The sequence below is a fragment of the Salvia miltiorrhiza genome, chromosome 8, assembly GCF_028751815.1.
Source record: "Salvia miltiorrhiza cultivar Shanhuang (shh) chromosome 8, IMPLAD_Smil_shh, whole genome shotgun sequence".
Taxonomy (NCBI): domain Eukaryota; kingdom Viridiplantae; phylum Streptophyta; class Magnoliopsida; order Lamiales; family Lamiaceae; genus Salvia; species Salvia miltiorrhiza.
In genome coordinates, this window is record NC_080394.1 from 17,784,120 (window position 1) to 17,801,482 (window position 17,363).

Consider the following 17,363-nt stretch of genomic DNA (forward strand, 5'->3'; position numbering starts at 1 on the left):
CCATATAGAAGCGTTTTAATACTTTTTCTGTATATGTGGATTGATGGATAAACGTTCCTCCACGGATACGTTCCATTTGCAAACCAAGACAAAACTTCGTCTTTCCCAAATTTTTAATCTCAAATTCTTTCTGCAAATATTCAGCAGTTTTATTGAGCTCTTCAGGAGTCCCAATTAAATTTAAATCATCAACATAAACTGCTATGATTGCAAATCCACTTTCGGTTTTCTTAATGAAAACATAAGGGCAGATATCATCATTCTTGTATCCTTCTTTCAAAAGATACTCGCTCAGTCTATTGTACCACATACGACCAGACTGTTTCAACCCATACAACGATTTTTGCAGTTTAATTAAATACATGCTTTTGGGTTGTGGCTGAAATCCTTCAGGAATTTTCATATATATGTCAGTATCTAATGACCCATATAGATAAGCAGTCACTACATCCATAAGGCGCATATCAAGCCTTTGTGACACAGCCAGACTAATCAAAAATCTAAAAGTAATAGCGTCCATTACTGGAGAGTATGTTTCCTCATAATCAATTCCTGGTTTTGTGAGAAACCTTGTGCTACGAGTCTTGCTCTATATCTCGTAACTTCATTTTTCTCGTTTCTCTTTCTAACAAAAATCCATCTATATCCAACAGGGATTTTAGATTCCGGAGTTAAGGCTATAGGCCCAAATACTTTCCGGTTATCACAGGAATTTAATTCCCTTTCTATAGCTTCTTTTCACTTTGGCCAATCAAGTCTCTGTTTGCATTTAGCAACAGATGTATGTTCAGGATCCTGATATTTAAAACTTCAAGAGCTATATGAAAGGCAAATATATCATCAACAATGATATTTTCTCTCTCTAGTATCTGATGTAAATAATTTATTGAGATCTCATGATTTTCAGATACTTGTAATTCTTCAGGAATTACATCACTTTCATTTGATTGATTAGTCGTTTTCGTCATTGTTTGGTTTCCATCTTGCCCCTTTCTTTTTCTAGGCATAGAATCTTTGGAACCAACTGGTCGACCACGTTTTTGACGAATTTTGGACTCATTTGCTGCCAAATCTATTTGTCCTTCAGGGACATCAATTTTAGCTAGAGTATTTGCAGCATGTATGTGAGATTGTGTCACTTTTCTTGTATCTACAAAAGCATCAGGAATTTGATTTGCAATATTTTGCAAATGAATGATCTTTTCATTTTCTTGTTCACATTGATTTGTTCTAGAATCAAAATGTGATAAGTTTTTCTCATTTCAAGAGATTTCTTTGTGCTTTTCTGGATGTAGATTTATTCCTCCTAATGTTGGAAATGTCATTTCATCTAAATGACAATCTGCAAAACGTGCAGTAAATAAATCACCTGTTAAAGGTTCTAGATACCTTATAATCGATGATGAATCAAATCCAACATATATCCCAAGTCTTCGTTGGGGACCCATTTTTGTTCGTTGTGGGGGTTGCAATTGGGACTTGAACCGCGCAACCAAAAGTTCGTAAGTGAGAAACATCAGGTTCTCGGCCAAATATAATTTGCATTGGGGAGTATTCATGATTTGCTGATGGCCTTAGTCGAACTAATGTTGCAGCATGTAATATGGCATGACCCCAAACAGTAGTTGGTAGTTTTGATTTCATAAGTAATGGTCTAGCAATAATTTGAAGACGTTTAATAAATGATTCCGCTAAACCATTTTGAGTATGGACATGAGCTACTGGATGTTCAATCTCAATTCCAATAGCCATACAATAGTTATCAAATGCTTGAGATGTAAACTCACCAGCATTATCAAGACGAATTCTTTTAATTGAATTGTCTGGGAATTGAGCTCTTAATTTTATGATTTGAGCAAGTAGTCTAGCAAATGTTGCATTTCTAGTAGAAAGCAAGCATACATGGGACCATCTATAAAAGGCATTAATTAATACCATAAATTATCGAAAAGGTCCACAAGGTGGATGTATAGGTCCATAAATGTCTCCTTCAATTCTTTCTAAGAAATATGGAGATTCAGTATTATCCTTCGTATATGAAGGTCTAATGACTAACTTGCCTTGCGCACAAGCATCACATGAGAATTCCTTTGTAGAAAGAATCTTTTGATTCTTTATATTGTGCCCATATGAATTATTGATTATTCGGCGCATCATAGTCGCTCCAGGATGTCCAAACCTATCATGCCAAAGCTTAAAGCTTTTTGTATCATTGAACTTTACGTTCATGAAATGGTTTGTCTCAATTGCTTTTATGAATGTGTAATACATTCCAGAAGGTAGTGTTGCTAATTTTTCTTTTGTCAGCTTATAGCCTGAAACAAAAGAATTTATGCAAAGATATTCATTTCTACCTTTCACATAATTGTCTCGATGTGGTATTCATTATTTCGGATATCCTTGAAACTTAGTAAGTTACTTACTAAAGTGCAGGGCATTTTCAATATCTAATTTAGTATCATTTGGCAAAATGATACAAGCTCTTCCGGAGCCTTCAATGATTTTTGATGCACCTGATATTATGTTAACATTATTCTCATCTAATGTCAACTCAAGGAAATACTTCTTCTTTTGAAGAATAATATGTGTATTTATTTTCCAAGACAAATATCACAAGATTTCATATGATATTAATGTATATATATTCATGCCTTGTTAAAAACCTCTCCGCAAAAACCCTATGGGAAAAATTCGGTAGAGGAAAAGAGTACAAGACATATATATTTACTCATATATTACAGTAGTTGCCTCGTTAAAAACCTTAACTAAGAAAACCTCGTAGGAAAAAACTTAGTAAGGGAAAAAGAGTACAACCATTCGGCCTTTAGGGCCGTTTGACCTTCAAGGTCTAATTTTCAAGAGCATGTAATATGGATTGCTCTTGAAGAGTATGTAATATCCTTCATGGAATATTGATTGTGCTACATCGGGAGCATCAATATGAATCAAATAGATAAAGATTCAAGGATATGTTATCCAAATATTTAATTTACTTGCTCTTAGAGCATGTAATATTCTTCAGGAATATTACTTGTGCTACTTTAATAGCATCAATTTAAGATTTTGAATGTAATATTCTTTAGGAATACTACTTGTGCTATTTAAATAGCACCAATTTAAGATCTTGAATGTAATATTCTTCAGGAATACTACTTGTGCTATTTAAATAGCATCAATTAATTTTCAAGATCATTCTAAAAAAAATAGATTGTATATATGTAATATATTACAAAATATAATATATCAAAATTTGAAATAAGAGCATAAAAAAAAAATTACGAAATTACAAATAATTTGTAATGTATTCCATGTGCCATTACAAACAATTTTATGCTAAGAAAGCAATTAAGATTTACTAATAAAATAGTGATGCATTAGTCAGATACAGACAGCTTTAGCAAAGGATCCAAATTCTTATTTTTTTTCTTGCTTCGTGCAATGGTCTAGACACGGACAAGCGTGAAGTAAGTAGCTTCCTATACTCATGTTATTTCATCCAAAATATTATGTTCTTGTATGTCTTCTACACCACATCCACATACACATGATTCATTATGTATAGGCGACCACACACTTGGTTTAATATGCATAATTTCCTGGAATCGCAACAATTATCTAAGCAAGCTTTTAATTATCTAGAAAAATTAATTGATGGTAATAAACAAATATAACATATTTGCATCAAACCACAAATATAAGGGGAATTTGCACAAATTTCAATAACAATCTCTGTTATGCAAAGCATATATGTTACTAAAATTATACGGATTGAAATTTAGATGAAAAGAAAATTAGTCGTACCTCATTGGAAAGACACAATTCTTTCCTAGGGCATACCTCCAATCCTTTTACGATCGAAGGAAGATGAGAGGACTAGAACTATCGTGCTGATAACGTGTTATAAACTAGAGAGAAGCGAGAGAATATAGTAGAGAATACAAATATCGTTCTAATGAAGTTCACAACACACCCATATTTATAGGTGTTAAACCAAGTGTGAACGTCCGGTGTGAACGTTCACACACATCCGGTGTGAACGGAGGACAGTCAACTCCGGTGGCTTGAAGATGTCAAGTGTTATTCTCCCTCTAGGTTTCTTGGTCAACACACATAAGATATATCTAGAAGATATATTTACAACAAATTTCACTTTCTCATTCATTATTTTCACTTGAAGGAGGAATAATATCGTCACACAAAAAATAAAGAGAAAATATTATAGTATCTCTTTGGAGTGAAAATAATGAATGAAAAATGATGAAATTCTCTTTAATGGTTGATCTGCCCATAATTTAACGATTAAGATTTAATATTTGGAAAATCGGGTATAAATATCTAAATTCTATATAGAATACGTTTGAATTCGCTATGTAAATGTCTAAATTTTGAAAATTAAAATTTTCACTTCCTATGAAATTTGAAGCCAGTATCTTGAATTCATCAACAAAGTGATGAATCAACCGTAAATCTTAATAATCTAAAAACTGAAAATAATTTTTATTTTATATTTTAACGCATCTCTGCATGTGTGTGTATATATATAATTATGAAAATGGATACTTTTTACATATCACTCGTGAAAGTGGGTAGAAATAATTTTTTCCCATTGTATATACCACCAAAATGTATGCTAGAAATTGTTCCCACTTTTAAAATTTTGTCTCGTAAGTATGCTTCAAGCATTACGTATTTTCAATGAAAGTGGGTGGAAACAATTTTCTCCCATTGTATATACTACCAAAATGTATGTTAAAAATTGTTCCTACTTTTTAAGTTTTTGTATCGTAACTATGCTTCAAGCATTTCGTATTTTCAATCATATTGCGAAATCGTAATGAAAATGGTATAATCTCAATTGAAGATTCAAATTGAGTGGAAGAAATGTAAAACGGAATGATCTAAAAAGTAAGTAGTGAGTATATTTATTTACCAGCACGAAAATTGACATATTGATATAGAGTATTTTATTTTTTAAAAGAAAAGAGAAAATGAAACAAAAGGCCCACCATTATTATGGCTAGGTTTGGTTGTCTTCCTTATCTTCTCAAAGAGTTCCCCCTTCCATGTTCCCTTCTTGAAGCTCGCGCCCCCTTCACGAGCCCCCTTTTTCCATCACTCTTCTCCTCTGCTATTTTTTCCCCAATTAAATTATTCCAAAAAAGGGCTGCAAAAGCCAAGCACAATTTCATGACTTTCGAGTTTCAACTCACCCACTTGCAGTCATCCATGTTTCTTCAAGCAATTGCCCACAACTAATTTTTTTTTTTTTTTTTTTTTTTAAGGAAAAAGAATCACCCAAAAATCCCCTCACAAATACCCCAAATGAAGCGAGATCGTGATCGTGGCAAGGCGGCCGCCGCCGGCAAACCCAAGATGTGGGCGGAGCCGCAGGCGGACGCCGGCATGGACGATCTGTTCGCCGTGTTGGGATACAAAGTGAAGTCCTCCGACATGGCCGACGTGGCGGAGAAGTTGGAGCAGCTGGAGATGGCGATGGGCACCACCGCCGATGATGGCGTTTCCGTTCTGGCCAATGATTCCGTCCATTACAACCCCTCCGATCTCTCCGGCTGGGTCGAGAGCATGCTCTCCGAGCTCAGCAGCTCCTGCGGCTTCGACAACGACATGGGAATTTCCGGCGAATCTTCTAGCAGCAAATTCATTAATTTCTCCGGCGACGACGATTTGCGAGCGATTCCCGGCGGTGCCGTTTTCGGAAACAAGCAAAAGGAGGAGTCGGAGAATGGGAGTAAGCGGATGAAGGGATCTGAATTCGCGGAGAATTGTTCTCCGGCGTCGGCAACGCGGTCGGTGGTGGTGGACTCGCAGGAGACGGGGGTGCGGCTGGTGCACACACTCATGGCGTGCGCGGAGGCGGTGCAGCAGGAGAACATGAAGCTGGCGGACGCGCTGGTGAAGCACGTGGGGCTACTCGCGGTGTCGCAGGTCGGCGCCATGCGGAAGGTCGCCACCTACTTCGCGGAGGCTCTGGCAAGGCGGATTTACAAGATCTACCCGCACGAGACGCTCGACTCCTCCTTATCCGATATCCTGCAGATGCATTTTTACGAGACCGGCCCCTATTTGAAATTCGCGCATTTCACTGCCAATCAAGCCATTCTCGAGGCTTTTGCCGGCGCTAATCGCGTTCACGTCATTGATTTCAGCTTGCGCCAGGGGATGCAGTGGCCGGCGCTCATGCAGGCGCTGGCTCTCCGCCCCGGGGGCCCGCCGGCTTTCAGACTCACCGGGATCGGCCCGCCGCAGCCCGACAACAGCGACGCGCTGCAGCAGGTTGGGTGGAAATTGGCCCAGCTAGCGGAGACGATAGGCGTGGAGTTCGAATTCCGCGGATTCGTCACCAATTCGCTGGCCGATCTGGACGCGGACATGCTGGAGATTCGGGGCGGCGACGAGGAGACGGTGGCGGTGAACTCGGTTTTCGAGCTGCACCAGCTCCTGGCCCGGCCCGGCGCGATCGAGAAGGTGCTGGATTCGGTGAAGGCGATGCGGCCGAAGATCGTGACGGTGGTGGAGCAGGAGGCCAACCACAATGGTAGCGCCTTTCTCGACCGCTTCAACGAGGCGCTGCACTACTACTCTACCATGTTCGACTCGCTCGAGTGCTCCGAGTCCACTCAGCCCGACGGCACCCAGGACCTCATGATGACGGAGGTCTACCTGGGCCGCCAGATATGCAACGTTGTGGCCTGTGACGGCGCCGAGCGGGTGGAGCGGCACGAGACGCTGGCGCAGTGGCGGGGAAGGATGAACTCGGCCGGGTTCGACCCGGTCCACCTCGGATCCAACGCGTTCAAGCAGGCCAGCATGCTGCTCGCCCTCTTCTCCAGCGGGGATGGCTACAGGGTGGAGGAGAGCGACGGGTCCTTGATGCTGGGCTGGCACACCCGCCCGCTCATCGCCACCTCGGCGTGGCGGATCACGGCGGCGGACCAATGAGTCGACTCACTGAGTGGTCGTGGAAGAAGGCCACCACACAAAGTGGTAATGAGCTGAGTTGTGTGAGAGAGACAGACCTAAAATTTAGCCAAATCCTGTCTTTTTTACTTTTCACTTCTAAGTCAACCTCTTTTCTCCTAAACCTTTTTCCAAATTTCCATTTCTTTTTGTTTGGTACATTTGTTTTAAGTTTATGCAACTATTTTTATTTTACTGTTTCTTGCCTCTGCCTTAATTGTCTGTGTAAAAGAGTGGCAACAGTGTCCGTACGTGTGTAATGCCATTTAATTATTTGACGTGAATAAATAATACTACTTGCAACCACACTCATCTCAGGCTCTCCTTTAATTTTATCAATAATTAAACATTAACTAATCGAATGAATATTTTAAATTTTTTTTTTTATAGTGCAGCATGCAACACTATTAAAGGGACTACACGAGGCTAAATTATTTGGTTTAAGTAAATAATAACTTTACGTTTTTAGAGTAGGAGTATTATTTTGCATGGGAGAATAGTACTGCTAATTAATGTACGAGGAATAACAAATCCAGTATTAAGTGAGCGACGTGGTTGAGTTATGAAGGGCATTAATTTACATGTACTCGTTATTAAGCACTGTGGGCGATTTTTCCTTTTTCCCATTTTTACTTCTTTTAGGCTTTATGCACTTGGGAACCTTAGGTACTATTGGCTGATTCATTTGATACGTCCCCTCAAAATCTTATCATATTCTTCTTACCTTTAATATTCCTTAATTTAACTTAATTTCGAATGTAACTCCAATTTATGGATGTGCGAGTGTAATATTTGAAGTAGAATCAAATAGACGATAGCATCCACATCGACTTACTCGAATGAGCTTACTCGAGTAAGCTCGGCGATGAGTAAGCCAATATAGGAGGGGCCTTACTCGAGGCTTACTCAAACGAATGAGTAAGGCTCGACGGGTGCTATTTTAATGCACGCCCCTATTAAAAAAAATTGATTTTGAAATTGAATGATTCGATAGTTTCCAATTTTTTTTTTTCTTCTAACGGCTATTCGACTGTTTCTTTTTTATTTATTTTTAACTCCAACTGTTATCTCTTTAATTTTTTTTTCCTTTTTTTAAAAATAAATTTTCATCTATTTAAACTCTCTTCCTCCACCAAAATCATACACCCACAACTCAATGTTCTTCATCCTCTATCTCTCTAACTCTTTCAATTTCAATTATCAAAATAGATCCGAATAATCCTGACTACTACTACCCAAATTGGACCCCTAATCTTACCGGCGACTACCATTCCAATTTATTGGCAGTCAATTTAGGGAAGGATCCCCCAACGACTGAGGAGGGCGGCGCGCCGGCGGACCACAGTGAGGCGGTGGCGCCGAAGCGTGGCGGACGGCGGAAGGCCATCCTTCAAGGAAAATGCACCGTCGGCTGAAGGCAAGCTTCGTCATGCTTACACCCTCATCTTTCAAATTTGGGTGGAGGAGACGAACAACGCTATCCGTAGTATCGACCAAAATGGCGAAGGCCCAAACTCTTTACGCTGGCGGTGCCTTCAAATGGTGGAACACGTGGAAAATACTCCGGACGAACCGGAAGTTTAAAAGCTTGTACCTCGATGGAGACGTGCATTCCTCCAAAAGGACAACGACTAGTGAGAGCGGCAGCTCCACCACCTCGGCTTCGGGCGAGGAAATCTCGTCTTCCCGCCCAATTAGGAACAAAGCGGCGAAGGCGGCGGCAAAGGGGAAGAGAAAGGCGAAAGGCTCGGCGTCGCAAGGCTTGGAGGCTCCACCCGGTACACGGTGAATACCGACGCCAAGCTCGATAGAATGATCGATAAGTGCGCCACGAAGAATGCCCTCAAGAGGGAGATTCACGATGATCGGATCTTGTTCTTAAATACCGCCAACATGACGTCGGAGCAGCGAGAAATCCATGCTCAACGAGTGGCGAAGATTCTAGAACGACAATTCAGGGGTGGCAATTAGCTAGTTTTAAATTTATGTAATTTTTAATTATGTCTTTAGTTTTCTTTTATGTAATTTTTAGGTTTTTTAAATTAATGCAATTTTAGTTTCAAGTAATTGTGTTATTTAAGTTTATGCAATTTAAATTAAATGAGAAATACAAAAATCAAAATTAATGAATATGAGTAAGTGGATGAGTCTCTCCAATACAAGCTGCTTACTCAAAAGTGGCCGCCTACTCCGTTGAGTAAGCTCCTTACTCAAGGAATGTGGATGCTCTTAAGTGTGATTGAAATTCAGAGGTTCTTAATAAATAAATTAGTAATTAACTTAAGTGATTATTTAATGAGAATATTTTATATGTTCAATTGTCTAAATTATTAAGGTTAAGTAAAATTTCAATCCGAAGATTGGATCATTTTTAAAAAAATAATATTGTTAGCACAAATTTATGTATTTAATTTAATAAATTTAAAAATTGAGTACAATATCAATATTTGAAAACTGAGGCAGTCTTTCATGAATTCTACCTTATGGTGCGGTCCGCCAAAAGTATACAAAATGAATGGATTTTATACAAACTGAGCTAGTAGGAGGGGTGAAGCAATGAGGTGGAGGTCGTGTGTTTGAATCCCACCTCAAGCGCATGCAATTTTCAGCACCTGGCCCGTTTGGTTCTTCTCGTTGGTCCGTCCAGTCTAGCATTTTTTTTATGATTAATTACGCCAAAACCCATGATTTCAAGTTTTTCCATGAACTTAAATTTTTACCTTCAATTCCCTGAATTTAAACACTTGTTCAATTTTTCCACACTTTTTAAAAATCCTCAAATTACAAGCTGACGTGGCACTTTTTAGATTGCCGGAAATATGACGTGGAATTCTCAGACGATGAATAAAACGACGTCGTTTTGTTGGGATAAAACGATGTCGTTTAGTCTTGTATTTTATCTCTCTCTCCACTTTTTGTCTCTCAAACCTGACTTCCTTCTCGATCGCCGCCGTGGCTGACTCCCTTCCTTTCGCCGCCGCACACGCAACAGAGCTGCTGCACATACTTCGCCTCCCTTCCCTTTTCGGTCTAGCAGCCGGAAGAATTGAAGTTTCTGAAACTCGATGGCCCCATTCAGCATAGTACTCAGATCTGGAAATCTGAAAATCGAACAATTGAAGCTTTTTCTTAAAAATGCCTACTCCAAGGGAAAGGGAAAGAGGCCTCCCCTTCCCGCACGATGCAGATCTCCAAATCCACCGAGGGCAATGGGGTCGCTTCCAGACCCTCAATTTCCAGTCGTCGCCGCTCTTACACCCTAGCTTCTTCTTTCAATCCCAATCGGTGGTTACGCAGCGAGGGCCAGGGGATGGTCGGCTTCGCGATACACTGGATGTTGTCGCGCAGCACCTTTTTGTGCCGCTTAGCTCCGCCTTTCCACAAACCTTTGTCCCCATTTTCTCTTCCCGACATTTTCACCCCTTTTTTAGTGCGCTCTAATTAGATATTTGGCATTGATGAGAGAGCGGGTGTGTTTTGAGGATGGCGAACTGATGCCGGCGGCGTAGGTGAGTAGGTCGGCGGTACTTTGGTGGACTTCCACCGGAATTGGGGGAGGGGTGACGGGAATGGCAGCCACCAAAAGGTGGATGAACTTTTTTTTGGTTTTACTATTATTTTTTGATTTTTTTTGATTTTCCAAGTGTCAATTTTCCGGTCCAAGTAGGCGCCATGTCATATCGATAGTACCATGTAGACGCCAAGTCAACTCAGTACTCATCGGAGCTCAAAATTGTGGAAAAATTGAACAAACGTTTAAATTCAGGGAATTGAAGGTAAAAATTGAAGTTCATGGAAAAGTTTGAAATTGGGCCAAAGTTCATGGGTTTTGGCGTAATTAACCTTTTTTTTATAATTACCGATTTTTTTTAAAAAATAATACTTTTTCTCCGGCTGTATATATTAAAAGTGTCATTTGTATAAATTAAAAATTTCATTTGAAAATATCATTTGCATGCATTAAAAGTGTCATTTGTAATATAAAAAAAATGTATTTGTTGTTAATTGAATTAAGAAATAAGTCAATATTATATTGAACATCATTTATTATAAATAAAAATGTCATTTACATATAAGAATAGTTTTATTTTACTAAGATAAATAATGAAATTTACATATACTAAAAATGTCATTTATATATACGAATAGTATCAATTACATATAAGAATAGTACTCCCTCCGTCCATCAAAGAATTCCCTTTTTTTTTTGGAACGTCCACAGAAGAACTTCCTACATATTTTGGACTATACCTCACCACTTATAATTATCTCATTTACCCTTATTTTTCAGATTTTCATCACTCTCAATACTAATTAGTAAAACATATTTTCATCATTCCTAATATACTCAACAATCTTTTCTTCACTCTCAATACATTTAACAATCTTTTTTTTTAAACTCGTGTCACTTCATCCTAAAACGTTCTTTCGTAGACGGAGGAAGTATTATTTACTCATTTTCTCAATCATAAATTATACAAAATTGGGACCTCCTAAAAGCATTGCTGAGTAGTTTTTTTTATATATATAAACTCAAAATTCACATATATAAATATAAGATCATTAAATATTCATACTTGTATTTAAGAATCATATATTTTTTTTCTTTTCCCCAATCTCCAAGTTTTTTTTTTGAGACGCCCAATCTCGTGTCAGAATTACATTCCCTAGCCAGCAGCAATCCACCCATCGCCTCCATCGTCAGGTCAAAATGAGGCTTTTCCCAAAATAAAAACCGTAAAAAGGTCAAATTTAAAATAAAATAAAAATAAAAATCTCAAAAATTGAATCAATCCTTGAAATCAATTTTTTGCTAAATCGCATTTTCGAACCTGCTGAGATCTCTCCCCTTGAGAGTCCTGCCGATCTCTTCGTGCACCGAGAAGAAGGAGATAGTACTAGTCCTCGCCATTTGACATTCCAGAAACTCGTGAGGCGGAATTTGATTGCTGCTCTCCTCGTAGTCGCCTCGTAGTAATAGTTGTCGTTGTATGTAGTGGCGGAGCCAGGAACTTAGTTTGGGGGCTGAACTTATATAGGGTTCGGGGGCGGGATTTTTTTTTTTTTTTTGGCATTACGTACAGTTTAGGCATTTTTTATAACAAGACAAACATAAGAGTAATAATAAAGAACAATATTTTCATAGATTATATAATTGCAATACAATTTTTTGGGCGAAATTTCGTATATTTTAGACATTTTTTTTATTAAAAGACAAACATAATAATAATAATAACAAACAACATTTTCATGGATTATATAATTTTAATACATTACAAACTAGTGTCAATACATTACAAATTTTTGGGGGGACATTCCGTACATTTTAGGTATTTTTTATTAAAAGACAAGCACAATAGTAATAATAACGAATAATATTTGTCCTATTTTATATAATTTTAAATAACACAATTAACCTTAAATTAAACAAGATTATTTTATAATTAGGAATATATATATATAGGGCTATAATAAAAACACTCTTAAGTGTATAAAATATAAATGATTTTCAGCCCTTAGATCATCAAGATCTACGGTTGATTCGTAACCCTTTTGGATGAATTCGTGGTCCTGGGTTCGAATCCCAAAGGTAGCAAAAATTTATTTTTCACAATTCGTAACCATGTTGGATGAATTCGTAACCCTGTTGGATAAAATTCGTACATTAAAAAATGTTTATATTTATATTTTAAGAAGTGTTTTTACTGTAGCCCTCCCCTATATATATATAGTGCGGTTCTAGTGAGAACCATAATTTTTGTGAGAACATGAGAACCATTAAAATTATTGCAGTTGCTATAAAAATTAATGCATTCGTTATTAAATTTACTGCATTCGGAAAAAAAAAAAATTTGCTCTCTTCAAGATTCGAACCCAGGTTCTCCATTCATCCAGCAAGATGATGCATCCATCGTAGATCTTGATGATCTAATGGCTTAAAATGGTTCTTCGTTCTTATTTTATTTAGTGGTTCTTATTTGAACCTCTCCCTATAGGGGAGGGCTAGAATAAAAACACTCTTAAGTGTATAAAATATAAATAATTTTCAGCCATTAGATCATCAAGATCTACGGTTGATTCGTAACCCTGTTGGATGAATTCGTGGTCCTGAGTTCGAATCCCAAAGGTAACAAAAATTTATTTTTCGCAATTCGTAACTCTGTTGGATAAATTCATGCGTGTTCTACATAAAATTCGTACATTAAGAAACGTTTATATTTTATACACTTAAGAGTGTTTTTATTCTAGCTCACCCCTCTCCCTATATATACATATATATATAGGGGAGGGCTAAAATAAAAACAGTTCTTAAAATATAAAATATAAACAATTTTCAGCCCTTAGATCATCAAGATATACGGTTGATTCGTAACCCTGTTGGATGAATTCGTGGTCCTGAGTTCGAATCCCAAAGGTAGCAAAAGTTTATTTTTCACAATTCGTAACCCTGTTGGATGAATTCATACGTGTTCTACATAAAATTCGTACATTGAAAAACGTTTTTATTTTTATTTTAATAAGTGTTTTCACGGTAGCCCTTCCCTATATATATTAAAATAAATAAATACTAAAAATTTGGGAGGCCCTAGCGCCCTGGCGCAGCCCCTGGTTGTATCTCCGACAATTCTCCATGTACTTGTCCTTTAGAATCTTTGACCAGTCGAGGATGTTCACCAGTAGCGACAATGGACCGCGGGCTCGTCCATTGCCACCCACCCTCGTCGCCACTGACGATGGTTTTTAAGAGAGTCCATAATTATTTGACATGCGAATCTCCAACGACTGAAATCGCATCGTCGCGTTCCAGACGTCGGACTCGTCGGCAGCAGGATGACAGAAAGATGGAAGAGACAAAAGAGAGAGAAAAGAGAGGAAGAGGCGAGTCCTTCAATCTATTCATCACATGTCACTCGGGACCAACACCAATCAAAATGCATTGTCTTTCAAGAAACGAACGAGTTGTTTCACTAAGTGATCTCCAAGTTCTAGCATCATTGCATGTCTCCACGAAGTGAGCCACATGTTGATTTAGATTGCCTTTGCATCAAATTGTTGAAACTTTGGAGGGTGGTAGCTCACTGACATATTTAAGCTATCAATCCTTGTAGTATATGGCTTGATAAGCTCAGGAAGATCTTCAAACTTATCGTTGATCGAACTCATGATGAGTTCTTTGAATTGATCGACATGTATTGAATCATCTGGAGAGATTTCAAGTTGTTTAGGTGCAGAATTTTCACTTTCGTATGTTTGTAGCTTTATGGATATCTAGGTTTTCTATTCATCATTCGCTTGCTTGCCATTTGTATCAACAACGCTTTCTCAAAATTTTACAATTTTGACATCTTGTTATTGTATTTTTTTTGCAAGTCCTTCAACAAAGCATTGTCAAATTTAAAATTTGGACTTCTAGGGTTTGAGACATCTTGGAACTTGATGAAATTGGTGAAGAGAAAATATGGGAGGTAGAGATTGTCACACTAGATCTAATTGGCTCAGTTGGTAGTATACCTAAATGCTATCTAAAACACCAGACTCAATTGGTAGTATACCTAAATGCTCTAGGAAATGCAAGGGTTGTGTATTATGCTAAGCTTAGATCACATGTTACATCGACATGGTCAATTATTTGCTGGCCTCCATCACGAACTTGGTAAATAAGCCAAGCTCCAATAATGGCAAAAATCGGTTCCTGTATAAGGATAATCAGGTTATCTATATGCAGCTTGCATAAATTTAGAAACACATTGCTAAAATAAAATAAGAATTAAACTATCTTTGACCAAGTTAAGCAATTTGCTATAATGAAACCCCTCTCTCTCTCAAATTTGGGGAGTGAATAAAAAGTTTGAAATAAGCAAAATAAAGCCAGCAACAAGAAAACCAACGAATTATTCCAGAAACACAACAAATTATTCCAGAGAGAAAAAAAAACGTGAATTTGTGTCCTAATTTAAATTTCAAAATTTGAACCCTAATTTAGCTGAAAATCAAGTCCTGATTTGAGCAACACAAAAATCAAGCCCTAATTTGACTATTTGAGGCAAATAATTGAACATAATTAACCTGGAACTTGAATTGGATTTCAGAGGTCGGGACAGAGAAAGCAAGACGTGCGCGTCGATTTTCAGGTGGCTACCGGCGACTACTGCTGTCAAATAAGGACGACCGGCGTTGCTGCTATTTCTTCAAATCGGCGACCACTAATGAAAATGGTGGTGTGGGACGGGTTCAGGTACTGTCGTGGGGCTGGCGGAGGCTAGAATCCCCACGGTGGCGTTCGACTTAGGTGCTGCCACCGTGTTTTGTGGGAGGAGACGTATTTGGGGAATTTTAGGAGAAAACGTGTTGGGAGCGGGATTGATTTTGCTGGGGGGGAAACTTAAGAGTCTAATAGACGACATAAAATAAACCGAGTCGTCTATATATGTATAGATAACGTTAATTTACACATTGTCGTCTATCTTACAAGGTGATAGACTACAAGTGCTCACAAACCGTCATGTATATACTAGATAGACAACAGCTAGGAGATCATGTCGTCTATGTAAACAAGATATGCGGTCATAGACGATACGATACAAAAACCGTCGTCTATGGCCGCATTATAGACGACGTTTTAATGCAAAACCATCGTGTATTAGTGAATACACAACAGTTTTTCGAACTCATCATCTATCTTGTGTCGTCTTTTAGCACATTTCTTGTAGTGAGATGTGCCAAAATTTGTTAACATAAATTTATGTATTCAATTTAATAAAAACAAATACGAGTATAACTTTAATATTTGAAGATAAAATAGATGTCTGCGATATGTTGTCTCTATTTGATCCCTTGATTCTCATATTCAAGTTTATTTTCGAACGGGCTTTGAGTATTTCTTGAAATTTGTTAGAGACGTATGCCTCCGGTCTTCATAGACTTGATTCACGAGCTTTATGATGATGTGAAACGCCTTCACATTGTTCATGGATCTAACGTTGTGATTGACTTGAGCTTTGGCATGACTTAAGCTTTGAGCTTTATAATGTCATGTAGAGGGTATTTGCTTGTTCTGAATCGAACGTTGGACTTAATTTTGATGAAAAAGTGTATTGAATGAGTTATGATGCCGTTGGGTCGTATTTGGTTATAAACTATATCACATTGAATTTTCACCCTTTAAATTTTTAATAAGACATATTTTCAAATTGTTTTATATAATGTAGGTAAAAAAAGACTAATTCTAAATGATCGTGGCATCCGGTGAGCCATGTCAAATTTTTGTAGCAAAAAAATGAAATGATATAATTGATACAAAATTGATAGTTCAAGGTTTAAAAAGTCATTTTCGATAGTTTAGGATATAATTGATAGTGTGAAAATAGTTTGAGATTTAAAATGATATTTAAATATTTCAAATAGTAGAAAAGCAAAACAAATTGAATTAAAATAAGTTACATGTTTTCTTTTAACTAAAAGTACTAAAATAAAAAAAAAAAGGATGTGACAATATTTACATAATCATACTTGTCAAATTCTTTCTCATTTTAGTACTTTTTCGTTAAAAGAAAACATGTAATTTATTTTAATTCAATTTGTACATATCTATGGTATTGTCAATCCAAGTATAAGAATAAATATATTTTATTTACTTTTTGTGAAATTCAAATATTTGTATGAATGAACTAGTGTGTGACACTAATGAAACATTTGCAATTGAAATAAACTTTTATTCATAATAATTTGATTTTTATAATGTTATTATGGTCAGTCAATTTATCAAATAAGTTTCGAATAATTTTAATTAATTTATACTAAAAGAAAATATATCATTATTAAAATGCTAATACTAAAGAAAACATGATTATAATATTTTGTTAACTTTGTCAATTTTGGATATAGCCTATGAGTATGACCTTTTACAGAGTATGAGAAAGAATAAAATGAAATTTTAAGAGAGAGAGAGAGAGAGAGAGAGAGAGAGAAAGAGTTATGAGAGAAAAAAGTGAATAATATGGAAATGAAGAAGATGGACAAATTAATTACAAAATGAATGGGAAAATGATCAGTTAGGTATATATATGATTCTCCTTTTATATATACGTAAGATTGATTCTTCAATAGAATCCGAAAAGTTAATCTAGCTTTCAGTCTTCGAATTCTTGATGGTGAACCACAATTTGAACTTTTTGCAAAATTCAAATTATTTAGAAAATAAACAATTTGTTTTAGCAATTTTAAATTAAATGCTCCAAATTCATGCTATAAACTATATTTAACCTAAATTATTAAGCATATTTGGCTCTTGAGGCAGACTCATAGAACAAGTTATTTAATGAAGTTTCTTAATTTTATCCACATTTGAGTCAAAAAAAAGTAAACTAGTCACAAAATACGCGCCA

At 37.0% G+C, this 17,363-nt stretch overlaps 2 protein-coding genes across 2 annotated transcripts; one reads left to right on the plus strand and one right to left on the minus strand.

Moving 5' to 3' along the window:
• The first annotated feature begins 4,901 nt into the window (after positions 1-4,901).
• LOC131001565 (DELLA protein GAI-like) lies at positions 4,902-7,290 on the plus strand. Its single transcript, XM_057928034.1, has one exon. It carries the CDS (start codon positions 5,323-5,325, stop codon positions 6,958-6,960), a length of 1,638 nt encoding a protein of 545 aa, XP_057784017.1. The 5' UTR covers positions 4,902-5,322; the 3' UTR covers positions 6,961-7,290.
• A 1,610-nt stretch (positions 7,291-8,900) lies between these two features.
• Positions 8,901-10,392, minus strand: LOC130998143 (histone H4-like). Its single transcript, XM_057923577.1, has 3 exons — positions 10,237-10,392; positions 9,907-10,079; positions 8,901-8,919 (listed from the first exon to the last, which is right to left on the minus strand). Exons 1-3 carry the CDS (start codon positions 10,390-10,392, stop codon positions 8,901-8,903), a joined length of 348 nt encoding a protein of 115 aa, XP_057779560.1.
• Between the last annotated feature and the right edge of the window lie 6,971 nt (positions 10,393-17,363).

What these genes read in the sequence shown, in the direction of transcription:
- LOC131001565 (XM_057928034.1), top strand. Translation starts at nt 5,323, where the DNA reads ATGAAGCGAGATCGTGATCGTGGCAAGGCGGCCGCCGCCGGCAAACCC.
- LOC130998143 (XM_057923577.1), bottom strand. Translation starts at nt 10,392, where the DNA reads ATGTCGGGAAGAGAAAATGGGGACAAAGGTTTGTGGAAAGGCGGAGCT. An exon ending in GATTGAAAGAAGAAGCTAGG is followed by an intron (nt 10,080 to 10,236) that starts GTGTAAGAGCGG and finishes TTCGATTTTCAG; the next exon opens with ATTTCCAGATCTGAGTACTA.